Source organism: Drosophila navojoa, chromosome 5 (genome assembly GCF_054131105.1).
Source record: "Drosophila navojoa isolate 15081-1374.11 chromosome 5, UAZ_NAV_1.0, whole genome shotgun sequence".
Taxonomy (NCBI): Eukaryota; Metazoa; Arthropoda; class Insecta; order Diptera; family Drosophilidae; genus Drosophila; species Drosophila navojoa.
Window position 1 is genome coordinate 18,704,792 of NC_142893.1, and position 25,406 is coordinate 18,730,197.

The 25,406-nt window shown below is 41.0% G+C and overlaps 7 protein-coding genes across 9 annotated transcripts; 5 read left to right on the forward strand and 2 right to left on the reverse strand.

The window, feature by feature from the left end:
• The first annotated feature begins 3,047 nt into the window (after positions 1-3,047).
• Positions 3,048-4,435, forward strand: LOC108654829 (enoyl-[acyl-carrier-protein] reductase, mitochondrial). Its single transcript, XM_018106397.3, has 2 exons — positions 3,048-3,414; positions 3,492-4,435. The coding sequence occupies exons 1-2, from the start codon at positions 3,201-3,203 to the stop codon at positions 4,352-4,354; spliced, it is 1,077 nt and encodes a 358-aa protein (XP_017961886.1). The 5' UTR covers positions 3,048-3,200; the 3' UTR covers positions 4,355-4,435.
• Positions 4,436-4,597: 162 nt separating this feature from the next.
• On the reverse strand, positions 4,598-6,057 carry Uba3 (Ubiquitin-like activating enzyme 3). Its single transcript, XM_018106396.3, has one exon. The coding sequence runs from the start codon at positions 5,983-5,985 to the stop codon at positions 4,630-4,632; it is 1,356 nt and encodes a 451-aa protein (XP_017961885.1). The 5' UTR covers positions 5,986-6,057; the 3' UTR covers positions 4,598-4,629.
• A 247-nt stretch (positions 6,058-6,304) lies between these two features.
• On the forward strand, positions 6,305-8,893 carry tum (Rac GTPase activating protein tumbleweed). Its single transcript, XM_018106393.2, has 4 exons — positions 6,305-6,612; positions 6,685-7,630; positions 7,699-8,495; positions 8,563-8,893. Exons 1-4 carry the CDS (start codon positions 6,534-6,536, stop codon positions 8,634-8,636), a joined length of 1,896 nt encoding a protein of 631 aa, XP_017961882.1. The 5' UTR covers positions 6,305-6,533; the 3' UTR covers positions 8,637-8,893.
• Positions 8,894-9,390: 497 nt separating this feature from the next.
• Positions 9,391-10,846, forward strand: Echs1 (Enoyl-CoA hydratase, short chain 1). The gene is made up of 4 exons (XM_030391263.2): positions 9,391-9,514; positions 9,587-9,691; positions 9,886-10,604; positions 10,679-10,846. The coding sequence occupies exons 2-4, from the start codon at positions 9,595-9,597 to the stop codon at positions 10,742-10,744; spliced, it is 882 nt and encodes a 293-aa protein (XP_030247123.1). The 5' UTR covers positions 9,391-9,514; positions 9,587-9,594; the 3' UTR covers positions 10,745-10,846.
• Positions 10,847-14,154: 3,308 nt separating this feature from the next.
• Syngr (synaptogyrin) lies at positions 14,155-18,701 on the forward strand. Of its 2 annotated transcripts, none has more exons than XM_089262397.1 (5): positions 14,155-14,954; positions 15,926-16,157; positions 16,226-16,365; positions 16,426-16,597; positions 16,649-18,701. In XM_089262397.1, exons 1-5 carry the CDS (start codon positions 14,826-14,828, stop codon positions 16,705-16,707), a joined length of 732 nt encoding a protein of 243 aa, XP_089118523.1. In that variant the 5' UTR covers positions 14,155-14,825; the 3' UTR covers positions 16,708-18,701. The 2 variants fall into 2 exon arrangements, with proteins under 2 accessions (XP_089118523.1, XP_017961210.1); XM_018105721.3 differs by having other exon boundaries at positions 14,158-14,954; positions 16,661-18,701.
• A 389-nt stretch (positions 18,702-19,090) lies between these two features.
• CtsL2 (Cathepsin L2) lies at positions 19,091-21,649 on the reverse strand. Its single transcript, XM_018105727.3, has 3 exons — positions 21,330-21,649; positions 20,192-20,511; positions 19,091-19,970 (listed from the first exon to the last, which is right to left on the reverse strand). Exons 2-3 carry the CDS (start codon positions 20,509-20,511, stop codon positions 19,244-19,246), a joined length of 1,047 nt encoding a protein of 348 aa, XP_017961216.1. The 5' UTR covers positions 21,330-21,649; the 3' UTR covers positions 19,091-19,243.
• Positions 21,650-23,516: 1,867 nt separating this feature from the next.
• Positions 23,517-25,245, forward strand: LOC108652849 (uncharacterized). 2 transcript variants are annotated; one of them, XM_089262393.1, is made up of 3 exons: positions 23,517-23,658; positions 23,989-24,946; positions 25,037-25,245. In XM_089262393.1, exons 1-3 carry the CDS (start codon positions 23,566-23,568, stop codon positions 25,126-25,128), a joined length of 1,143 nt encoding a protein of 380 aa, XP_089118519.1. In that variant the 5' UTR covers positions 23,517-23,565; the 3' UTR covers positions 25,129-25,245. The 2 variants fall into 2 exon arrangements, with proteins under 2 accessions (XP_089118519.1, XP_089118518.1); XM_089262392.1 differs by having other exon boundaries at positions 23,989-25,245.
• The last annotated feature ends 161 nt before the right edge of the window (positions 25,246-25,406 follow it).

A 25,406-nucleotide genomic window follows, 5' to 3' on the forward strand; every position in this document is an offset into this window, starting at 1 on the left:
TACAAATGGGATGCGATTTTCGATCTTTTGTACCTGTTCATATAGTTACATACATATACAGGTGCATGCCAATAAAAAAAAACTTCTAAAAAGAATTGGCATATGCACTTGTCACTTTAGTTATAAGCGCGCCTCTTCATTTCGAACCCAAAATCATTCAGACAATTCTTAGTTGAGGTAGGCAGCCAATGTTCTCGTCCCATGCGTACACACATGCACACCAATGTTCACGTCCCATGCATACACACAGGCACATACACACACGCACATGTAAAAGCACATAGGCATACAAATGCTTCTACAAGTGATATCCCATAATTGTTCGATTCAGATCCCATTCATACACACACAATCAAATGTATAAACATACATACATACATACATACATATGTATGTGAGCACTTCACAAGATCAACCAAAGGCAAATGCTGGGATTTAAAATTGCTACTAGCAGCAAGAGCTTCGCACACAGGCATATAAATGCTCATAGTACATGTAGCAAGGGAGAGTGTGTGCGTGCAGGCTCGTCGCGAAAGCATTTTCACTATGAGCACCAACGCTTTCATACCCTTTCCACAAATAAAATCGAAAGCACATATACATATTTTGCACGAGCTTGGCAAACGGTTTGCTAAGTTCGGTATACTCTTCACACAGAAGGGAAGGCATGGGTTCTTGCTGCGAAGAAATTTCAATTTTCGTGAGCTGGCAGCTCAGAGCTGCTGCTTGTGCTCACATGCATACACACATATACACATTTGAGAGAGCAGAGAGCATCGCGAGAGAGAGAGAGCAAGGGAAACATTTAGCATAGAGGGCTCTTCTGTTTAAGAATCGACCATCTCGGTCGAGCGCATGAAGAGAAATGATTTTGTGTTCCCATATTTTAGTAGCACAAGCCTAAAAAGTGAGGAGCCGAGCAAATACGAACGGTCTGGGAACCAATGCTTGAAAATAAGTGTGCAAAACGCTTTGCACTACGTGTCCGGTCTATGTGTTCTCTGGCACTGACCAAACAACACATAGACTAGACATGTAGTACAAAGTTTTTCAACACCGAAAAATCTGCCTCTTAGGTCCTATCGAATTCGAATTTGCCTGGCTCTTCACTTTTAGGTCCAAACTTCGAAAATACACGAGTGCACAATCATTCCGCTTCATGCGCTCGACCGAGACGGTCAAATATTGAATAAAAGATGCCTCTGTGATCGATTTTTGTTGTTGCTCTCTCGCTCTCCCTCCTTTCTGCTCTCTCAAATTTGTATATGTATGTATGCATGTGAGCACAAGCAGCAGGTCACAAAAATTGAAATTTTTCGCGTTTGACTGCCGTTTCTTCCCTTCTGTGTTAAGAGTATACCTAACTCTTCAAACCGTTTGCCAACCTTGTACAAAAAATTTGCGTTTTCGTTATTATTTGTGAGAAGGGTATGAAAGCGTTGGTGGTCCTAATAAAAAAGTTTTCGCGACGAGCGTGCACACGCACACCACAGTCCCTTCCTACATGTATGAGCATTAGTTTGCCTGTGTGCGTGCGAAGGCCTTGCTGCCTGTAGCAATTTTAGGCCCTAGCATTTGAATTTGGTCGATCTTGAGGAGTGCTCGCATACATACATATGTATGTATGTACATATGTATATGCATTTGAGTGTATGTACGCATGGGCTGTGAAGCTAGCAATTATGGGAGATCACTTGTAGAAGCATTTGTATGCCTGTGGGCCTTTACATTTGCGTGTGTGTATGTGCATGTGTATGCATGAGACATGAACTTTGGCGTGTGCCTACCTGAACTTAGAATTGACCGATTTAGGGTTCGAATTGAAGAGGCGCGCTTGTACGTAGGTAGCTGACTAACTAAAGTGACAAGTGCACTTGTCTTATTTTACTTTCATGATTTTATGACACCTTGACCTGTATACATATGTATGAGAATATGCTTACTTTAATAAATGTAAAGTTAATCTGTGTATGTACATACATTTGTATGTACATATGTATGTACATATATGCACAGGTGCAAGGGAGCTTAATGAGGTACATTTTTTTAAAATTCATTCCACGATCATTGAAATGAAATCAAGTGCTTAAATATAAGCGCGAGTTACCTGCCAGTTACTATACTACACACATGCATACTTATGTATGTATGTGAATGAGTTACTCGCCGGTCACAGTGCCACAAAGTATACATATGTATGAACATATGTACATACATATGTATATATTTTAGATTCGGGCTACGATAATATACATATGTATGTATGTATGTACAAAAGATAGCACGACGAAATCAGTGCGCTGCAGAAACTCAATCGAAATTGTCCCGTTCTATGCGCTTTGTGTTTTTTGTCCTACTCTCTCTCACACACTCTTCTCTCTCTTTCTCTCTATGGGCTCTCAAATCATCAAGCTCAACATCGCACACAGGCCTTCGCACGCACACAGGCAAACTAATGCTCATACATGTAGGAAGGGACTGTGGTGTGCGTGTGCACGCTCGTCGCGAAAACTTTTTTATTAGGACCACCAACGCTTTCATACCCTTCTCACAAATAATAACGAAAACGCAAATTTTTTGTACAAGGTTGGCAAACGGTTTGAAGAGTTAGGTATACTCTTAACACAGAAGGGAAGAAACGGCAGTCAAACGCGAAAAATTTCAATTTTTGTGACCTGCTGCTTGTGCTCACATGCATACATACATATACAAATTTGAGAGAGCAGAAAGGAGGGAGAGCGAGAGAGCAACAACAAAAATCGATCACAGAGGCATCTTTTATTCAATATTTGACCGTCTCGGTCGAGCGCATGAAGCGGAATGATTGTGCACCCGTGTATTTTCGAAGTTTGGACCTAAAAGTGAAGAGCCAGGCAAATTCGAATTCGATAGGACCTAAGAGGCAGATTTTTCGGTGTTGAAAAACTTTGTACTACATGTCTAGTCTATGTGTTGTTTGGTCAGTGTCTCTGGTTAGTGTCTATACATTTAATTTTTTCTTGAATATACTAGTTTGAATACATTTTCCATATTCAAAAAGTATCGATAAATTAAGCTCACATCACGAAACCAAGAACATTTGAATGCAGTTCACTGGAAACGATTCAACGAAGCTGACAAACAAAACAAAATCATCTTAGTTTTTGTTGTTTGTTGATTTTAGTAAAATTACTTGTAATTAATATTAAAGACGAAAAAACATGTTGCGTCGAACACTGCCGTCCTGCGCACGACCTTCTCTACTATGCCGGCATATGTCTGTAGTAGCTAAATCACTCAAGTACACACAACACGGCGAACCGCAGGATGTGCTAAAACTGGTCGAGGATAAACTCTCTGATCCTACAGACAAGCAAGTTTTAGTCCAAATTCTGGCAGCACCCATTAATCCCGCTGACATTAACACTATACAGGGTAGGTTTATATGGTTTAAAATTTCCACTGATGCATATACAATATACATCTTATATAAACAAATTTATGAACTGCAGGCAAATATCCGGTGAAGCCAAAGTTTCCAGCTATAGCCGGCAATGAATTTGTGGGCAAGGTTGTTTGTGTGGGCGAGCAGGTGACGAGCCTGCAACCTGGGACACATGTGGTGCCGCTGGCTTCCGGCCTGGGCACCTGGACGACTCACGCCGTCTACAAAGAAGAGCATTTGCTTGGCATTTCCAATAAAGTCGGCCTGGCAGAGGCGGCGACCATCACTGTGAATCCCTGCACCGCCTATCGCATGCTCAAGGACTTTGTGAAACTATCGCCTGGCGATACCGTCATACAAAATGGTGCCAACAGTGCCGTAGGTCAAGCTGTGCATCAGCTCTGTCGCGCCTGGGGCATCAACAGCGTGGGCATTGTGCGCAATCGTCCAGAGATTGATGAACTAAAGAAACTGTTGCACAGTCTAGGCGCCACCGCTGTGCTGACTGAGGAAGAGATTCGCACCAGCGACATATTCAAGACGGGCAAAATGAAGCGTCCCCAGCTGGCTCTCAACTGTGTGGGCGGCAAGAGTGCCACAGAGGTATCGCGTCACTTGAACGATCGCGGCGTTATGGTCACCTATGGAGGCATGTCTCGGGAGCCAGTGACCGTTGCCACGGGACCACTTATCTTTAAGGACATTGCATTCCGAGGCTTCTGGATGACGCGCTGGTCCAAGGAGAACTACAATGCACCGGAGCGCAAACAAATGTTTCAGGAGCTTTGCAAGCTGATGGAGGACGGCAAGTTCGTGGCGCCTACGCACGAGATGGTTCCGCTGGAGAAGTTTAAGGATGCAGCTGCTGCAGCGCTAAACTTTAAGGGCTTCACTGGCAAGAAATTCATATTAGACATGAGTAAATGTTAATTAATTTTTAGTTGTGGACAAACAACTATATGAGTGCTTTTATTATGGAATTATACTTTCCAATATGTTGTTAAAATACGATTTGGTATGTTTTTTTTTAAAGGATTTTATTTTAAATATCGATGCTATCGATTGTGAATTTTATTTGAAGAAACCTGTTGCTTAAAGCTGTAACTCCATCGATAGTGGCTCCACGCGATGGTTTCAGCCATCAATACAAACAGAATTACTGTTGCGCGCAGGTCGACTTAAATATTGTATATTCAGTATATAGTTTATAACATTTCAACCTCATTGGCTTGATATTTGAGCTGCAACGTCATCGCTGTCGGCGATGTGGCATCTGTGATTGTCAACTGCTGTCCATCCTGCAGGCCCAGCTCGCCCAGCGACTGCGTCAGATTCTTACGTGTAGCCTCCTCGATACTTTTCACATTGGCCATGTAGAGAGTGCGTTGCTTGCCATCTGCCATGATGGTGGTAAGAGCTGGGCTCTTGAGCTGGAAACGCGGCAGTTCGCAAAGCTGCTTGATGACATCCTCCAGGGTTGTCGTATTGGGATCCTCGATATTCAGCAATTGCGGCATATTGCTGCAGGCCAAACAGTTATCCGACTTCTCCGCCTCATAGGTGTAGGAGTAAATGCCATCCAAATCGTTGAAGTTAAAGTAGTTGGCCATGCTATCATAGCAGCTAGTGGCTAGCTTAAACACCTCCAGGGCACAGGCAGCGGCTATAACCGCATTGGTGCTGGCCACTGCCGGGATAATGTGTTTGATGACGCCCTGGACCAGTCGGTAGGTGATGCCGGTTATATTGAACTGATTGGCGCGCTCCTGGGCGCGCTCATATATCCAACCAATGTGCTGTGGATCATCCCCATCCAGCGGGGCATTGAAGGGATTCTCCTTGTCCCATTGTATGATCTTTACGTATTCTATGCAATGTTCTGGCAGACGAGGCGTATTGGCGATCGTGCACAGTGGATAGTTTACCTGTGGCGGGAAGAGGTCCAAGGTGCATTCGATGCAGGCTGTATAGCCGGGCAATATGACGCGGGCATTGCCTTTGAATCCTTCAGTGCCACCATCAATCATTGGTATTATCGAGGAGACGTCCAGGCTATTGTCCTCTTCGTATCGCAGCATGGAGAGCAACATACCATTGATCCAGCGGCGTGCCACAATCGAGTCCAAGCCGCAAACAATAATGTGAAACTGCTGGTAGAATGACTCGTCAAAGTCCTGTATCTTGGCAAAGTGAGGCGTCACCTTGCATGTGGGCACGCGATTGTTGATAAAACGCGCGGCGCATTCTGCCTTGGATGAACCGAGATCTGTGCGACGGAACAGAAACTGTCGATTCAGATTGGACAGTTCAATGGTATCCATGTCAATTACATGCAAATCACCAAAGCCCATCAATGCCAAGTCTTTAAGGAGCTCGCAGCCCAAGCCGCCGGCTCCAATGACTAGCACTTTGCATTTTGTTTGTAGGAATTCCAGATTATCCGATGATGGAGTAAAGTCATCCTTGCAAAATAGACCCTCACGTTCCAAGACATTCCGCAGACCGTTCCAGCGTTTATTTTGCAATGCAAGAGCAGGATTAGATGGCGAGGCGACCGACATATTTACAGATTGCTGAATTGCCAAAAGCGGCAAAATAATTGTATTTAGTATGAACAATCGGACTAAAAACGATAATTAAATACAAAAATAAGTGATGGTACTCTGGAGCACTAACTCTAGTGTCTGGAGTTAGGAATAATAATTAAAATTCTTTAGAATCAATATTATCTGGCTATACAGTGTCACTATATTTTAGATCATTTAATAATAAATTAACCAAACAAGTTTATATTTATTCTTAGGATATGCGAATAGTTTATATTGTATTAATCGAATATTATATCGATAAGTAATCTTTTACGATAGTGGGCATATCGCTTACTGCACATATCTACATCGAAATTTGAAACAACGGCACTTCATCGAAAAGAGTCGCGTCCTTTGCAGCGTGCTTCCTCTTTGCTGTACTTCTTGTTGTAAATAAGATCAAATTAACAAGAATTGGAGAAATAAGAGTGAAAGTGGACTATTTAAGTATTTAAAAACACTGCAGCATATAATATATACTCTTAAATTGCTGCAGTCGAATTGGCGCGCTCCCAACCAAAATGACGCTCTCCGTGCTGGCGTCGTTTGACGATCTGCGACGCTGTATGCAGGTGCTGACCGAAGGCACAGCCGAGGAGGGTGAGTTGACGTGACAGAAACTAAAAGTAAAAGAGAAAGTTGTTAAAATCGAGTTCCTTTATATTCCCTCAGAATTCCTCAGTTTTCTGCGCTTGTTTGAACAGTACCACGAGAAATGCAACGGCTTCGCCACTCAAAATGCGCGCCTTCAAACGGAACTGGACAAATCTCTGGCCAAAATGGGCGACCTGGAGGGCAAACTGTATCACGCGCGTCGTATAATTGACACGGAGATCAAAGCGCGCAGACAGGCGGAGCACGAGCGCGATGCCATGGAAAGTAAGATAATGGCTGTAGCTGATTTGCTGCGCCACGAACGCAATTTGAACAATGAGACGCGCGATAAGCTGGCGTTCCTAAATTCTATGCATCCGGAGTCGACGCGCAAACGTAAATCCCTAAATACATTGCATGAGGACAAGTCGTATGGCGACATAAACTCCACGGGCTCTTTGCTCTCCGATTTATCTATCACGCATTCCGAGGACGACTTCCTCGATGTGCGACGCTCCAAGTCATGGCGCGAACACCGTCCTTCGTTGCCCAAAAATCCAGTGCCATGTGTGGGCAACAAGCGTTCCCGTCTGAGCACTGGTCACAACAGCAGCAATTTGGGCACACCGACAGTTGGCACCGCCACCACGACCTCCACCACAACAACGCGTCGTTCGGGACATGTGGATCACCACACACTGGACGTCGGCCAGGGCGCAGAGCGCTTTTGCGCCACCACGAAGGTTACCATACCGCAGGATGGTCAGGGTGTCATACGTGCCGAATCGACCATTGAGTCGCTGCCTATGATTGTGACTCAGGACCGCAATGCCGATGCTCAGTCAACCTCAACGCCGCGACGTCGTTCAGCCGTCAAGGAACCCACGGCGCCGCCACTAACGCCCCTCAATGCCATGGCCATGGGCATGTCGCCGGCACAGCAGAACCGTCTGATGATGCGAAAGCACAGCTTCAGCCAGAAGACCTTCTTGCGCGGCGACAACTGTGTCCAATGCCAGAAGCGGTACGGTTCACCTCTCAGTTACATATATATTTAACGAAACTAATATGTATTCATTCATTGTCTTGCAGTATTCGCTTCGGTTCACTTGGATTGCGCTGTCGCGACTGTCCGGTGCGCTGTCACATCGACTGTCGTCATTTGCTCACAGTCAGCTGTGTGCCGCAGTCGGGCACGCCCACCACAAAGACGGAGCTGCATTACCTCAGCGATTTTGCACCAGCGACTCCGCCCATGATACCCGCACTGATCGTGCACTGTGTGAATGAGATTGAGGCGCGTGGACTGGGTGAGGTTGGCCTCTACCGCATGTCGTCCTCGGAGCGTGAATATAAGGCACTGAAGGAGCAATTCTTGCGTGGCAAGGTTACGCCGCATCTGGGCAACACAGACATCTATGTGCTCTGCTGCTGCGTAAAGGACTTTTTGCGCACCTTGCGCGAACCGCTAATACCCACCAGTCAGTGGAAGGACTTTGCCAATGCTGTACAAAATCCTGATAACAAGCTGGCCGAACAGGCGCTCTGTAAGGCGGTGGAGCAACTACCTCCCGCGAATCGCGACACCATGGCATTCCTAATGCTGCACTTCCAGCGCATAGCCGAATGTCCGATCGTGATGATGCCCATCGATAATATGTCCAAGATATTCGGGCCCACTATTATGGGCTACTCATCTCCAAATCCGGATCAGCATGCGCTCTACACAGAGGTCTTTACGCAAACGCAAGTAATGAAGGCGCTGTTAGAACTACCCGGCACGTTTTGGCAGCAATATCTTCCCTTGGAGCCGTCGCCAACAATGGTTCCCCCGAGCAGCGCCGTCAAGCGCGTACCCAGCAACACCCGAGATCTTTTCTCGCTATATGGTATTGACTGAATGGCATTTAAATGTATACGATTTAATATTAATAGTATTATTTCTTGTTTCATCAGCTACCCCACTGAAGGGCACCATGAAGAAAAGAAAATGCAACGCCACGCCCCCAATGTCTGCGCATAAGAAGTAAAAGGACCAGAGCATCCTCCGTCCGTTAGATACTACATCTGATGCATCGCTGGCGTGTTTACTTAATCACAAGTATTTCAATTTTTTCCATTTGTTTGCACTGAATAAGTGTGTTTATAGTTTTATATTACTGCTCTTAAAAAGTAATTATATTTCCTTGATTATCTAATAATTTGAACTACAAAATCTCTTAACAATATATTGAATATTACATTGTATAATACAAATAAACATTGCACAAATTATTAACCTGCCTAATCGGTGTATCGAAAATTGAATTCTTTTTGAGAATTGTCAACCTTAATTAATTCATTATTTTTTATTTCATAATTCGATCGAAATATGTAAAAGTGGAGGACTATTATAATTAAATTGCGTTCGTTATAAACAATTTTCAATGTTAAACATAAATATATTGCAAATTTAAATATTTGAAAATTAACAGCTCAGTCAAGTTGTAAGCCACAAAGTATCGAGTACAAATTTACCTGAACAATATCGCCACAATATATCGATAGCCACAAATTATGTTTTAATTGAAATATCAAAACAAAACATTTACTTATAAAGGCTCCAGGTATTTCTTTCAATTGTCAAAGATTAAACAAATGTGTGGTTACACCTTAACTCGTTTATAAATTGTATCAAGAGCTACAACATTATTAGTGCTATTTAGCCTAATCAGGCCATTGTAAGCCTAAGATGGACAGACATCCATACATGTGTCGTATTTATTCTGTGGATAGTGGTATTTACGAGAAGACTGGAACGAATTTCGATTATTTCTGCGTGAGTTCTAAGCCCATCGCCGCTTTCCAGTCCGCAGAAAGCATCGCACGATCGCTACATACGACACACTCCTGTTCCAGCATTCACACCGTAAGTATCATATAGTGAGATCTACATATATTCACTGATCATAGCAAATAAACTTTGTTATATGCAAAACAGGTGTTAAAATGGCCAACATTGCAAAACTGTTTACTGTGCGTGCACAAACTTTGGTCCAGGCCGCCGCCCGTCAGCCACAAGTGGCGGTTCGTTTCAGTAGCACCTGTGAGTATATTCCACCCACAAAGTCAGATGAAGTACAAAGTCCACGTTGTCAGAACCTGTTAATTAGAACTATGGCCCATCTATTTCATTGCCCACTACTTTCCATAAGCTGTGGACAAGAAAAAAAAAAAAAAAAACAATGATTACGTAACTTGTCTGATATCAATTGGTTTGCCTTCTCTTTCACTCTGCAGCTGCTAACTGGGAATTCATTAAGACCGAAGTGACGGGAGAGAAGAAAAATGTTGCTGTTATCACGTTGAACCGCCCCAAGGCATTGAATGCTTTGTGCAACGGTCTCATGAAGGAGCTGTCCACAGCCCTGAAGGGATACGGCAAGGACAGCAACATCGCCGCCATTGTTTTGACTGGCAGCGAGAAGGCCTTTGCCGCTGGCGCTGACATCAAGGAAATGGCACCCAACACATACTCGCAGTGCATTCAAGGCAACTTCCTGAACGACTGGACTGAGGTGGCCCGCACCCAGAAGCCAATCATTGCGGCTGTCAATGGTTACGCCCTTGGCGGTGGCTGCGAGCTGGCCATGATGTGTGACATCATCTATGCCGGCGAGAAGGCCAAGTTTGGTCAGCCAGAAATCGCATTGGGCACCATTCCCGGAGCAGGTGGCACTCAGCGCTTGACCCGCGTGGTGGGCAAGTCAAAGGCCATGGAAATGTGCCTCACCGGCAACATGATAAACGCCCAAGAGGCTGAGAAGGTCGGTCTGGTCAGCAAGGTTGTGCCAGCCGATCAACTGGTCAGCGAGGCCATCAAGCTCGGCGAGAAAATCGGCACACACTCCAGTCTGATTGTGCAACTGTGCAAGGAGGCAGTCAATACTGCCTACGAAACCACTCTGCAAGAGGGCCTCAAGTTTGAGCGTCGCACCTTCCATGCCACATTCTCGACGGTAAGCGGACAGACTGATTGCGTAACACTTGAAATTTAATATAAACATTTGTTTTTTTCCGTTTCCATTCATAGGCTGATCGTAAAGAGGGCATGCAAGCCTTCGTCGAGAAACGCCCGGCCAACTTCAAGAACGAATAGATGGGAGAATTCAGATTATCCAATTAAAAGCCAGTAATGCATTTATAAAGTCGATCCTGTTGTTTATACGCAAATAAAATACACGTTAAATAATTTTAAAAACAGATTATATGCAATATAAGCAATATATATAAATATACATTTATACATACACATTTGTATATATTACTTATGCTATACATATTCATATACATATACATATACACTTGGTAAGGACGAATTGGTCGATTGTCAGTTGAGCTATGACCACATTTATAATGTGCTCACAGATCAACTGTCAGCCAACCAATACTATCCAAAGTCTATATATATGTGTATATATAATATTTATACATTCACGAACAGATTATATGACTACAATGATTGTGCGAGCATTTATTCCCGCACTGAGTTAGCCCCTTGCTTTCCCGTTCGTTGCGTCGTATAATGAAACGATAGTAGTTCCTTAGCTGTATTTTGTTCCATGCGGCCTTCATCTCTCTGATGAGCGGCGGGTCGTCTTCCGCCCTGCTCAGGTCAAAAGTCTGGCAGTTCTCACATGGACGCTTCGCGGTCTCTAAATCTGGCCACTCTGCTGTCGGCGGCGGCGGCGTCGGCAGCGGCTTTCTGCAGTAACGTCGCACGAAAATTGGCTTCGTACTCTCGGGAACATATATTTTTTCCAGCTTTGTGGATATTTCGAATCTCTTGTTTCTCTTGACTGGTTTCTTGATTCGATCGTTTGATCGTTTGGTTGGCCAAGACTTCGTTTGGGCCTCAAGCACAAAGTTGCGGGGTGTTTTCTTCGCCGGCAAATCGTCGCGACTTTCAACGATTTTCAGCAGTTCTCTTATATGAGATTCTAGCTGCGAACGACTCTTTTCGTAGTTTTGTTTGTGCTTAGCTTGAGGGACATGGAAGCGTGACTCTTCTGTCGAATTTACAGGCTCGTTCGTCGCATTAATAGGCTCGTCCTGGAGGCTCCCTTTCATACATTTACTTCTGCTTCTGCTCTTGTTTAAATGCCGGTTAAATTGGGAGAGATTTCGAAATTCGTAAGCACCTGGTACACCAACATTCAAAGTTTTCATCTTGGGTACGGAGGATACTTTAATTGATCCTTCGTCTCCAATGTTTGGAAGTGGTCCATAGAGTGAAATAGCGTATTTTGGCTCATGCACAAGCTTAGCCGTACTTCTACTAGCATTGGAAAGGACCATCGACTTTAATGACCCACTGATGGCAAGCGAAAGACCACTGATTGCATTCGAGGGCAGTCCACTTGTATCGTTATCGTAAGCTTTCAGTTTCTTTAAATACTCCTTGTATCTGAGCTGATCTCTAAGTTTTATCTCATGCATTGAAGTCTGCTGTTTCGTTTCGTTTAACTGGACTTGATTGGTTTTATCTGTCTTCTTCTTCTTACCCATTTTATTGACCTCTTTTATTGGCAGTTTAGTAGCTACATCATCGACATTCTTCTCTCGAATTTCATGTCTATTACTGGTCGCCTTTATAGGGTCCATCTGTGGCAGCTCAGTAGTCGCATCCTCGACATTCATTTCATTTGTCTTATCTGCCTTTTTCATCGCAGAATTTGCTGCCTCCAATTTAGCTAACCTTCTTAAATGATTTAACTTCCTGAGCAACTCCTGGTCCGTAAAGTTCAAACTATTTCCATACATTCTTTGCATTATATTGGTCTTCTTCTTTGGTCTCTTAGGAGCCGCATCATTTAATTTTCTTTTATGCTTTTCATTGGTCTCCTTTTTGGGGTGGTTTTCTGGCACCTTAATAGCTGCATTATCTAAATTATTTAGTTTTATTTTATGACTTTTATTGGTCTTCCTTACGAGAAAGTTTCTTGCCGCCTGTGCTGCTAACTTATTCAAATGATTTTTCTTTCGTTCCTTCATTTTATTATTCTGCTTTATTGGAAAACCTTTTGGAGTCTGAGAAGCCGGTTGGCTTAAATTTGTTTTCTTCGGTCTATGCTTTTTCTTAGGCCCTTTGGTTAGAAGTACTGCTATATCTAAATGAAATAGTTTATGCTTACTTTTCTTCTTATTTTTATTGGATGATGGAACATTATGAGTTGGTTTCCTCGGCTCAACTGAGCTTTTATCCTGCGACAAATTTTGTAACTTGGGTTGAATGTTCTTCGCTTTGTGTCTATTTTTCTTAATATTTATCGTATTTGATTTTGATTCAATCATAAACTTTATCTTCGTTTTCGTACTTTGACTTGTTTTAGAACTAGATTGCTTGATTTTTGCTTGTACCTCGGTACTTGCCGAATTATCCTTATCCTTATTATTTTTTTTCTTCATATTCATGCCCTCCTTCTGTTTATTATGAAAAACTTCTGTAGGCTTCGGCGTCGGCGTCGGCATCGGCGTCGACTTTGTCTTCGTCTTCAGATTCTTTTTGTCTTTATTTGACCTTGGAAAAGTTTGCGAATCGCATAGCTTTAAAAGTTTTAGTTCTTCTAGATTGGCCTTTTTTTTTCTCTGGTTTGAATTACGTTGATAATGTTTATATTCAGCTTCTTTATCTCTTAATTGCCTAACTTTGTAGATTGAAAAAGGCTTATAGTATAAACGTTCTGGCTTATTTGCTTTCATTTGCCGTAGTTCTCTCACGATATTTTTGAATTTTCCATGTTTTGAATTTGAGCTGGAGCTTGACTTCGAATCCTCAGTTTTATCTTGTGAAGTATGCTTCGAGAAAGGCTGTAAATTTTTCTTCTTATATGCAAAATTATCATCAACATTTGGACTTTTGCCGATTTTCGTTGCTTTGTTTTGCTTTGAGAAGGGCGGAATAATTCGGTATGCTCGTTGTATCTCTTTTTTCTTATCCATATATTTTTCACCCTCTGTTTGCGAACCTTGTTGATCAAGTGGTATAAGATTGAGAGATTTGACATAGTTGTACACCTGCTTGACGTCATTTTTTTTTAATTTTCGCTGTTGTGGCCCTTTCAGCCAGCTGGGCAGAACAGGTCTTGAAGTGTTGCTTAAATTGCAGGTATATTTATTATAGTATGGAGTTGCAATCGGATCTAATGGCACAGTTTCCAAGCAACTGAAGACCAGTTCGCCCAACCAATTTCGCTGATGGTGCGCAGAACCGGAAGGAGAATGATGAGATTCCTTTGCTCCCTTTTTCTTTAACTTTTGGCATAAAAACGGGCAATGCATTGACAATAAATTTTATACACTTGGAATTTTATTAATACAGAAATTGAAAGAGTTAAAACTCATAAGTAACTCTGCCAAATTGATGAATAATTTGGAGCGCCAATTCGCATTTGAATTGACCAGTGCTGCAAAATGTTAATTAGTTTGCTTGTAGTATTCGAGTAGCAGCTGAATACCGATAGTTTAGAATCTATCGATAAAGGCGCCACACTTAGCGTTTAGCAGTTAGATTAACTCACCCACACACACAAGCACACGCACGCACACACACAAGCCCATTGCACATAATCACACTGAGAGCGAATACAGGACGTTACAGTCAGTTTACTGTTAGTCCTGCGCGTTGGCCGTTGTGTGAGAAAAGTAAAAGTGAAAATCGGGCCCTTGAATTTCGTGTGGAATATTTATTAATTATGCATGATAAATAAAATCTAATTTGTCTGCGTGTCGTTCGTTTGTGTGAATTTCAAATAACAGTTGCGATTCTTTGCGGCTTTGGCGCGCGCGTGTGACTCAAAAGCCAGGAATACGTGAGCACAGCCATAACCATTGCCATACAGCGCTGAGTTATTTCCATTGTGCTGTAATCTATAATTGCATACACACACACACACACTCATACTCAGCTAGTGTGTATACGGACAGTCGCACATATACTAGCAAACGCCACGACCAAGACGCCCCCGCTTTGCCCTTGAGCTGGCATAGTAAGAAGCATTCGATTTTTCACAACAAGACGTGAAAAACGCAAAAAAAAAGAAGAAGGAAATACTTACGACTGAATAAAGTTTGCGCAGCTTTCGAAAAAGAAAAAGAAAATTATATATAAATTTACAAATTTACACTTAGAAATATCCATATACATATTTATATATAAAAGCAAGTGTTAGGCGTTCGAAATGGATGTGCTCAATCAAATACTCAACATTAATGCTGGTGGCGCCTATGGCGGTGGCAAGGCGGGTGGCGCCTTCGATCCGGTAACGTTTGCCATGAAGCCTCAAGTAGTCATACGCGCCCTCTGCTGGGTAAGTTAAATAAAGCTCACGCACACAAACACACACACACACACACACACACACACATGTGTGTGTACGCAGGATATAAGCGAGGTTGCTTTGTAAAGTTATGCAGAGAATCCCAAATGGCATAGAATTTTAACTACCAGTAAAAGCAAATTTTTATTTGCAGTTCCTTTTTAAAAATGCGATCAATTTAAATTTATATGCATAAACACACACACATATATATAATATGTGTTTCATATATATTTTTTCTCATGGGAATTGATTAAAATTTAATTTTGTTTGCAAGTCAATAGAATTGAAACAATTAACAATGACGAGAGACACAGCTGTGCAACTGGCACTAAAAGTCGCACGACTATGAAAATTTGAAATAAAGGCCATCAATGGCCAACAACAACAATAGCCATGTGTAATGGCCAGCGTGTGCGTCATAGCGGCCATTGGCAACTGAGGATAGAACAGTTAATAGTCATTTAGAAGCATGAGTTTGCTTTCGTTTACATTTAATAGCAATTTGTGCTGACAGAGGCTTACACACACACTCACACACACACTTGTAAGCTACATTTATACAAGAATAACACAAAACAAGACAGTTGTGGACGGGTGGTGGGGGGCTTCTGTCAGTTGGCCAAGTTTAGCCAAGGACCTGCTTTGTTATTGCAGTTGGCATTGCCTATCCCCAGGCGCTGCTTATGCTCGCTAAACTTGGCCTTCACTTGAAATTGGGTCACAAACCTAAATACGTATCTCTCTCTCTCTCTCTCTCTTTCTCTATCTCCTTACGTGTGTGTGTGAGTGTACTTGAACTTCTGGTTTATTGCACCTGCTCTTTAAAATCAATACAAATACATAAACATATATACATACATATGTATATTTCTTTACGCACTGTGCGTATCGGATCGTATTACAATCTTTCTTCAATAATAACAAATGTGACTTTTTTTTTGTGTGTTAACTCTTGTCAGGTGTTCTCTATCGTGGTCTTTGGCTGCATATCCTCCGAGGGCTGGGTCGAAAAGGATGGCAAGGAAATGTGCTTGTACAACAACGATGGCATGGCCTGCAAATATGGCAATACCATTGGCATCTTCGGATTTCTCGCCTCCATGTACTTCATTGGCGGCGAGTTCATGTTCGAGCGCATGTCTTCGGTGAAGAGCAGAAAGCGTTATGTTATGGGGGACATGGCATTCTCAGGTGCGTCCCACCATACTCTTTAAGATGTTTTAGTTGGTTTGGTAACATTTATATGTCTCCTTGTGCAGCTGCTTGGGCCTTCTTGTATTTCATTGCATTCTTCTACTTGTGGTCTCAGTGGAGCGCAGCACCCATGCCTCCCCAAGGCATTGGCGCCGGCAGCATGAAGACGGCCATTGTGTTTTGTTTCTTCAACATCTTTAGCTGGGTGAGTTGTGGCGTCACTTAACCAGTTGCTTGAACTAATCTCGTGTGCCAACTCCTGCAGGCTCTGTGCGCATTTATGGCCTACAAACGCTTCCTGATTGGCGCCGGCGATGAGTTCACCTCGGCCTTTGAGACAGACCCGGCCAATGTGGTGCACCAGCAGGCCTACAGCTACTCCATGGACAACGACAATGAGCAGTATAGCGCCTCGCCATTCGGTCAGCCTCAGCAGGGTAGGCTATATTCTGTATATTGATTATCATAGAATATTGTTAATCGAATAGCTTCTCTTTCAGGCATGGAGCAACAGTCGGGCATGGAGTATCAGCAACCCACCTACTAAGCGTATCTCTTAGCTAGTTGTGCCACGTCTCCGTTGTCGACACACACATTTTTTGGTAGTGCTAATGGCAAATACAATTTTTACACCAACTGCAACTATATATCTAGTACACAAAGTTGGCTTAACTTAATACACCGATGTCAAGCATATACGAACAACAACAACAACAACAACAAACAACAGCAGCAGCAACACCAATTGCTTTGGCAGGGAATAAGCGTAAGCAGAAAGCCCAACTGCTCAGTTAATCGCCCTATCCTTATACAGAATAATATTAATGATAATAATTTATAAGCTAGCCCCTAAGTTGTGTGTGTGCAGTTTTTGTAGTGAAAATTTGTTGCAATATATATATATACGTATATATACGACTATATACATATAATATTATGCTAAATACTGTATGTATGTATATCTATATATATATACATATGCATATATACAATTACTTATGCTTTAATCGTTGTTAGTTATTTAGTATTAACATTTCTTGTGCAAGACCCTGGCCCCTGCGTCCCGCTCAGCTTTGGATTTGGCTTCATAAGCGTATGCGAAAATGTTTTTAGACAAATTTACACGCGCCAGCAGTTAAACGATATAGTAATTGAACCCACACACTAGTTAACTAGCAGACATCAGAAGAGCTGCTCAAAACATATCCATTTTACAACCAAATCCAACCCGGAGAAGCATGCATGCGCATTTTTACACACTTAACTCTTTCTTCAGCTCTAGTCCTATTGAAAGCGCAGGAGCAGGAGCAGAAGCAGGACCTGTGGCCAGGGTTGCTTGAAACTTAGCGAATATAATTATATAAAAATATATATTAATATATATGAGAAAACAATAAAACACAACGCCAAAATGTAAAAAATTCTAAAATTGAATTACAGCTAAAATTTGTTAAATGGAAAATTCTATAACGGCTCCATGGGGTATTGCAAATATTTACAAATTTTACAAATCTGTTTGTCGAGTTTTTCAAATAGTGTTTGTGTGAGAAGTGAGCCCCAAAAAATAACTCACCCAACTAATATTTAGTAGGCAACAAGCTCTTAAATATCAGTATTTAACAAAAATGAAAATAACAATAAACTCAATTAGAAACAATCTCAAATAATTTAGTATTATTATTAGCAAAAACAAAAACAAGAATATTTAATTCATTTCGGGTTTTGCATCAATGTCAAAGAAAAGTGTGGAATATCAAATATACTAAATGAAAGTAATATTCAATATTTGTTTTTAATGACAAACTTATTATAATTGTAATTATTTATTAGAGAAATTTTTGAAAAAGTAAATATGAATTGAGAGCGCATTTTTGACCCCAGAGAATTGTTAACCCACATAAGAATTGTATAGTGCAATGGAAACAAATATATATTCACGCTATACAATTGGAAATTAATCAATATCAATGAATGTAAACATATTTCAATAATTAAACATAAATGTTTGTTTAGAGCAGCATCTAATTATGATACACTATGAGAGAGTTTGTTAAACAAAACAAAATATATATATTATATATTTATGTATTGTATATGTAACTTGTGTAAGCCAGCTGTATGTATATGTATGTTGTATGTGCAAACGGCTAAAGCAAAACTAATATAAATTAATAAAACACTTAAACAAAACAAGAAAGGAAAATAACCAAAAGCAGTTCATGTAAAACTCTATTAACAGCCAAAAACACGAAAAACAAAATCCAGACACTGATTCGCAGTAAAAATTTATATAAATTAATCATGTAGAAATCGTGAACGTTAAATAATTAAAACAAATTTATGCATTCGGACACAGGTTGAGAGAAAATACTATTAATAATGTCATATTATGTGTAATCGGTACAAAACGAGGCAAAAATATGAATGTACTTGTTTAAAAATCAGCGAACAATAATGTAATAAAACCAATCCCAACTAAAAACCAATGGAAAGCAAAATGAAACCATTCAATAAATTATGACACATATTTTTAAAAACCAATCTGATTTGTTACGTTTAACCATAAATCATGCTATGTATGTGAAGCACGTCTTAAATTTGGCCATCATGTTGACGTCTATTCAGAGGCATCATTTTACGGATTCGCATTGACTTGAGCATTCGAGCAGGAAATTTTGATAAGTTTGTCCTGCTGTCCCTGACTGATAGAGGTTATATCGTGCTCGTATGCTCATTGAAAATATATTCTTATCTTAATTAACAATCCTTATTTGGTCTGAACAAATATCAGCTGTATATCTGAGGATTTACAAATCTCACTATTATCTCAAGATCAAGGTCGACGGCTGATGTCAGATGTGTTTATCAAATAACTACCGTCCCATTTCCATGACTACATAATAATGTTTAGTAAATTTAACGCAAATAGATTTTCAAATTTGTCATTATCTTTTATTTTCATTCATATAATTTTTTCTACAAACTATGGTAACAAAAAATAAACAATAGACAAATGAAAATCAAATACTTAAAAGAGAGTGAGGCAAAGGAGATGGAGATTGGATGTATGTGTGTATATGTATCTACAGTATGGGGTAGCTGCACTCGCTGGCAATGCCACAGAAATTGCTGGGATTGCGCGCTAGTCGGAAGAATCCAGCCTCGCCCCAGTTCTGTGAATATGAGTTCTTGACAATCCAATAGTCACGTCCGTTTTCGCTGCCGTAGCCAACAACAGTGACGGAGTGATTGACCTCGTCATTGTTGCACTCCGGGTCGTCGTAAATGCCGGACTTGTATTGCTGGAAGGATACGGGGGATCCGTTCATGGAACAGGCCAGCGGACCCAGCGTGGCAATGATTTGCATCATTAAATCCTGATCGCCTGGCGGGATGCTCGCATAGTCGCGCACCTTGACTATGCTGTCACGTGGAGGTGCGCCAGCCGTCTCGTTCTGCCGGCAAACCATATTTTCGGACTGCTCGTACGGATACTTATTGGCCAGCGTAACTCCGTGATCTCGTATATACTCGAAGCCATAGTCCTGGAAGCCGCCGTCGCAGCCTTCGGTACCATAGGCGTCGGCGCAGTCCACCAGGTTCTGCTGCGACAGCGGCACGAGCACTCCCGTTCGCCGGAACAAGTGACCCTCGAGTGCACTTATCGTCGCAAACGCCCAGCACGAGCCGCACGGCCCCTGTGAGCCGGGCGGAGTAACGCCTCCCTTCTCACGCCAATCAAAAGATTCTGGCAGAGACTTTGACTGCATTCGGCCGGGCAAAAAGCTAATATGGGTTGCAATTAATTCCCTGGAATTAAGAGGAAAGTTGAAAGTGTGAATGTTTAATAGTGATGTGCGTATCTGTTAATGCTACTATATATCTATATATCCATATATCTATATATCTATATATCTATATATCTATATATCTATATATCTATATATCTATATATCTATATATCTATATATCTATATATCTATATATCTATGTATCTATGCATCTTCGTATTGTATCTATGTATTACTTACTCGCCAATGGCCGTGCGCTTAGAGCCGAGCAGTGGGCTTGTCTCCTTCGTTGTCATATCGGAGAATACGTTGATGGTGAGGGTATAGCTGGTCACATAAATGTTGGATAGATCGACAATTGTCTTCGTCTTGAGAAAGATGCTCTTGCGGAACTCGCGCTCATTTGCGTCTAAGTAGATCTTTCCCGTTTGCCGCAGAAAGTCATCGAAGTTGGTGACTTTCGTGAGCTTGGGAAATAATTGCAGTGTCTGCAATGACACAGCATTTAGGCAGGCGAACAGTAGCAGCAGCTGCAGCGTCTGCACTTTGCACATCCTCATCTAAACGGCGAAATGGCGAGAGATGATCGAGAGTTCGATGATGCAAAAGTGAAAACGATTAGATAACAGTTATGGATGGGCAGGTGTATCCATCTAGAAATTACTCTAGCAAAATTGATGCACTCTCTGCAAAGTCATCATGTTTATCGCAGTCAAAACAAATGTGGGAAGTCTTTGGAATTGTATCGCGTGAATTCTAAGAACAGATAAGCAAACAGAGTAATAAACATTTCGACACTTGATAGCAGACAATTAGTTGAGATAAGTTTTATATCCAAAGCGTTTTTTGTCGAGTGAAATATTATTTTAATCTTTATTTTCTTAATTTATTACACCGGAGTTGCTGGTTTCACAATACACAGTTCGACTTGGTCTATTTGGTTTGCCTCATTTTTGGTATCATCGCGTGCAATGTTGAACTACAATTTTAAAGGTTTCCATTATGTTTTGGATGCTTGCTTACATTGATGTGATTCGATTTATTTTATTTTAATATATACACAAAATTAGCAGATGGTTTCGCGTTCGATTCGTATCTCTCTTTTCTGCTCTTGGCAGGGAAATTACGTTGAAAACAAAAACAAAGACAACTGTTTGTCATGCATATTAATTTCACTTTCGATGGTTCAAATAATAACATTTCATAGGTTTCTGATGCGGGTGAAAGGCGCTGAGTCATCGCAGATGAGAACACGGGGATCTTTTAAATTATTGCAAAACCTCAAACAGTATTAATAACTAATAAATTATTTTCAGCACACGCACACATACACAAGCAAACACTTATAATCCATATGAAGCAGCTGCACACTAATCACCTTTTGTTGTAATTATGTTTTATATCCGCTATTGTTGGCTTTCGGCTGTGCACCTCTTTTGGTATGAAGATCTTATATAGAGATGCTGCTGCCTCGACCGCTGCACACGTATTAACGCGCGGTGGCGATAGGCGTTTCCATTTTATAGGCCCTGGCTTTGACCATAAATCCGAAGACGAAATTCAAAAACCTGCTCAGCATAAGTCCAAGCATCATCTTCCAATTTCCTATACAGTGTGTGAGAAACACACCCGAGATTCAATTTATTCACTGGAACTGGTCACCTACTAAGCGTATTAAGTGTAAAATGTTTTTAGTACTGAAGCAACAAAAAAAAAAAAAAAAAAAACAAACAAATATACAAAATTTGTAACTGACGTAGAGACATCAAACATAATTTGTATTAATTTATGTGAGTTCTTGACCAGATGTGGAATTTATGGTGTACTTTGAGGAAAATGAATAAATTATTCTTGACGATTAGCATACACATGCTTTGTTATAGATCTTTTGGCCTTAGCATGTTCTTGCGAATCAGTTCAGTTTTAAGACGGATTACCCAAAACGTATTCCTAAAAAGCGTAGGCTCATCTTGGACAAACGGTTCTTCGGTTTTTTAGGCCATGTTTTGGCCATCAATACAAAAACTAAAACAAAAAAAAAAAACAACAACTTTGTTAGCAGAAGCCCAAAGTTCATGATAAAATTTCTACTAAAATTTTCCGTCTCGCTTCAAACTTTTGATTTGAGCAGCTTACTCTTTCCCATCGAGCATATTTGTTGTAACTGGTTTTTAGTAGCAGACTAAATAGTCGAAGAATCGAAGATTCAAACATAATATGGGTAAATTTTGTTTAAGCTCTGAAGTGTCAGTTTCTTAAGGACATGAATATTTGCTAATAAAATTATGAATATCATAATTGCCTAAAATCAATTTTGGTTTTATGATTAACATTGGCGTTCTGCTTTTCATAAGTTCTTCAGCATAACATAATTAATAACTAAATTAATACAACCGTGAGGCGTTTCACGGTGAAGCAACGAAGTCTAAATTAATTTAATTATTTAATTAAATTTAAAAAAATTATTATTGCATGGCAAATATATGATTGGTTTGATGGCATAATTCTTATTTCATATTAATGAATATAACAATAATGACTATATATATAGAAGTTTTAGTTAATTTTGTTTAAATAAATAATAATAATAATTGATTGAAATATAATAATAATTGATTATTGATTGTTTTATAAATCTACTCATTTTTTTATGATTTATTAATTTATTAATATTAATTACATATATATTTTTACATTTTAGCTTACACTTCCATTTCTACAGAAAAGCGTTAATAAATGGAACCAGTTTGGTAGGCGTATAGTCCAGACTATACATAAATTTAATTTCATGTTGATAAACATGTCTAATAGGCATTCAGAAATTTACAAGTTTCAAGTTACAAGTAAATATAATAAATTTGATTGAAACTAAAAAAATTAATTTAAATTTATTCAAAATTAATTAGCTTAAAAAGAGAATGGAAAATCTTCAGAATATCAATATAATGAATACATAATCCAGCAATAAAAGGGGATTTACCTGGGAAATTAGCAACAGCCAGTCAAAGTCTCGGTCTTATAATTATCAGGTTGAGCTGGAAGAAGCAAGATACCCAAATGTAGCAATATGCGTCAATATGGATTTATATCTAAGAATATTTGGCAATCTTAAATCATTTTACTGACAAAATAAAAAGGCACTGCGGGCTTTGATCTATGTCTGGATAGATTGCTTAACTGCCTTAGCAATTGTCAGCTCTTACAACATTTACGATCTCGGTCAATAATTGACAGTGAAAGAGAGAGAGAGAGCGAGAGCGAGAGAATTTTTGGAATCGAGATTGAACTAGGCCAGTGGAAATTTCAAATTAACAGAGATATGAGAACCTACGATGGCAGTGGGACATGTAAACAGACCACGCCTCGTCAACCAGGTACTTATATGTATACCGTAATGATACAAGTGCGAATTAGGCATTTGCAGACAGCCAAGAATGATAGTCATGATTTGAATGCCGCGTATGTAGAAATCTATTTGCACATTTCTTGCGCTATGGAGCCCCGTTTATCTATTATTTGCTTGTCTAATCGTAAAGAAAGTGCATGGATGGGCGCGACTATATAAAGCAACGTTCAATGCTCGATTCTTAACTAGTCTCTGCAATATATTCGACATGTTCAAGCTTTTGCTCTGCTGTCTCGTCGTGTTCTCTGGCGCCTATGCCATCAATCATGGTACTCAGGCTGCCGATTTCGCTGCCTATGTGGTGAGTCGTTATGTTTAAGTGGTATATCCCTACAAAGTATAAATTAAAAAAAAAAAAGGTTTAAACAGTTTGTGAATAAGCCAAAGCAAAGTATCTTCGACTCCTTTTCAGTCTGTCCGTCCAGAACAAGAGCTATGTATATTCGTATATAATACTTAGCAGAATTTTTATAATTTTTGAAGAATTTAGAAATGTTTAACAATATTAATGAACCATAAATTAAAAAAAAAATACAAATATTTAATAAGAATCATTGCTGGCTACAAAAAGAACTTTGACTTCTTTTAATTATATATGATATGTATAATACCTACAATTTTTCAATTTTAGGCAAAATTTGGTAAAACCTATGCCACCGTAGCGGAGAGAAATGCTGCCCAGTACTACTACAACTATCACAAGAACCAGATAGCTCAGCAAAATGCGCTGGCTGATCGAGGGGCGAGCAGCTATCGAGTGAAAGAGAATCAGTTCTCTGATATTAGATTGATAACGTTTGCCGCACGCTTGCCACAGGCTGTTTATCCCGCGACATCAGGCAGTACAACGCCCCTCACACCAGTCGATGTGGCGCCAGCTGAGTTTGACATGCTGAGCCAATGGGGCTTACAGGTGAATGCCCAGGATCAGGGCACCGTCTGCAGCAGCAGCTGGGCCTATGCAGTGGCTCGCTCCATTCAAATACTGAATGCCATTCAGGTTGGACAGAATATGCCCCTGAGCAACTCCGCCCAGGCACTGATCGATTGCGCCGGCATGGGCAACGGCTGCACCACACAGGTGCCCCAAGTCGCCTTCGACTATCTGCGCCAGGCCGGAGTCTTCTTGGTAAACGAGGCGGACTATCCTGCGAACAAGGAGCAAAACCAGCAGGGCATGTGCCTGCCCCAGATGGGGGCGAGTCCTATCAAACTGGATACCTACGGCACCATTCCCGACGGCGACGATGCTCTGCTCATGCGCTACGTTGCCAGCGAAGTGCCCGTGATTGTCGAATACAATCCGGCGACCTTTGGATTCATGCACTACAGCGGCGGCGTCTACGTGCCCCCGGTGCGGGCTCAGGCCAGCAGTTCCCAGTTCCTGGTGGTCGTTGGCTACGGACACGATGCGGCCAGCAATCTGGACTATTGGCGATGCCTCAACTCATTTGGCAACACTTGGGGTGAAGAGGGCTTCATCCGAATCGTACGCAGCCCTGCCCAGCCCCTTGCCAAGCGAGCTATTTTCCCCAATAGCTTGGGTGCGATTGCGACTACGCCTGCTACACCGACTACAACCTCTACGCCTACTCCCTCGTCTACACCCCCTACGTCATCTACACCCTCTCCCTCATCTACACCCACTCCCTCATCTACACCCACTCCCTCATCCACACCCACTCCCTCATCTACACCCACTCCCTCATCTACACCCACTTCCTCTCCTAGCTCAACAACATCTGCTCCATCTACCACAATCACACCATAATTATATTCTGAATGCTTGAAGGCAATTTGACTTTTATATACATATGTCAGTCTTATCTAGCTTAAGCTTATCAAGCTTCCCTCTATATATTTAAATATATAAATATCGTTAACAGACCATTGTGTGCTTTTCTATTTTTGGTTTTCTGCTATTAGAGTTTATGTCTTAATAATAATCGGCATCGCTAGTCAACTCGCTCGACTTGCTGAAATCTGAACCAAATTTTATAGCTAGCCCTAATAACAACTCATCTACAAACTTTTTCAAAATCTGTTGAA

Bases quoted from the DNA above. Each gene is read 5' to 3' on its own strand.
- LOC108654829 (XM_018106397.3), top strand. From the start codon at position 3,201: ATGTTGCGTCGAACACTGCCGTCCTGCGCACGACCTTCTCTACTATGC. The intron at 3,415-3,491 runs GTAGGTTTATAT...TATGAACTGCAG, and splicing joins TGACATTAACACTATACAGG to GCAAATATCCGGTGAAGCCA.
- Uba3 (XM_018106396.3), bottom strand. From the start codon at position 5,985: ATGTCGGTCGCCTCGCCATCTAATCCTGCTCTTGCATTGCAAAATAAA.
- tum (XM_018106393.2), top strand. From the start codon at position 6,534: ATGACGCTCTCCGTGCTGGCGTCGTTTGACGATCTGCGACGCTGTATG. The intron at 6,613-6,684 runs GTGAGTTGACGT...ATATTCCCTCAG, and splicing joins CGAAGGCACAGCCGAGGAGG to AATTCCTCAGTTTTCTGCGC. The intron at 7,631-7,698 runs GTACGGTTCACC...ATTGTCTTGCAG, and splicing joins TGTGTCCAATGCCAGAAGCG to TATTCGCTTCGGTTCACTTG.
- Echs1 (XM_030391263.2), top strand. From the start codon at position 9,595: ATGGCCAACATTGCAAAACTGTTTACTGTGCGTGCACAAACTTTGGTC. The intron at 9,692-9,885 runs GTGAGTATATTC...TTCACTCTGCAG, and splicing joins GGTTCGTTTCAGTAGCACCT to CTGCTAACTGGGAATTCATT. The intron at 10,605-10,678 runs GTAAGCGGACAG...TTCCATTCATAG, and splicing joins TCCATGCCACATTCTCGACG to GCTGATCGTAAAGAGGGCAT.
- Syngr (XM_089262397.1), top strand. From the start codon at position 14,826: ATGGATGTGCTCAATCAAATACTCAACATTAATGCTGGTGGCGCCTAT. The intron at 16,366-16,425 runs GTGAGTTGTGGC...CAACTCCTGCAG, and splicing joins TCTTCAACATCTTTAGCTGG to GCTCTGTGCGCATTTATGGC. The intron at 16,598-16,648 runs GTAGGCTATATT...TTAATCGAATAG, and splicing joins ATTCGGTCAGCCTCAGCAGG to CTTCTCTTTCAGGCATGGAG.
- CtsL2 (XM_018105727.3), bottom strand. From the start codon at position 20,511: ATGAGGATGTGCAAAGTGCAGACGCTGCAGCTGCTGCTACTGTTCGCC. The intron at 19,971-20,191 runs GTAAGTAATACA...TCTTAATTCCAG, and splicing joins AAGCGCACGGCCATTGGCGA to GGAATTAATTGCAACCCATA.
- LOC108652849 (XM_089262392.1), top strand. From the start codon at position 23,566: ATGTTCAAGCTTTTGCTCTGCTGTCTCGTCGTGTTCTCTGGCGCCTAT. The intron at 23,659-23,988 runs GTGAGTCGTTAT...TTTCAATTTTAG, and splicing joins CCGATTTCGCTGCCTATGTG to GCAAAATTTGGTAAAACCTA.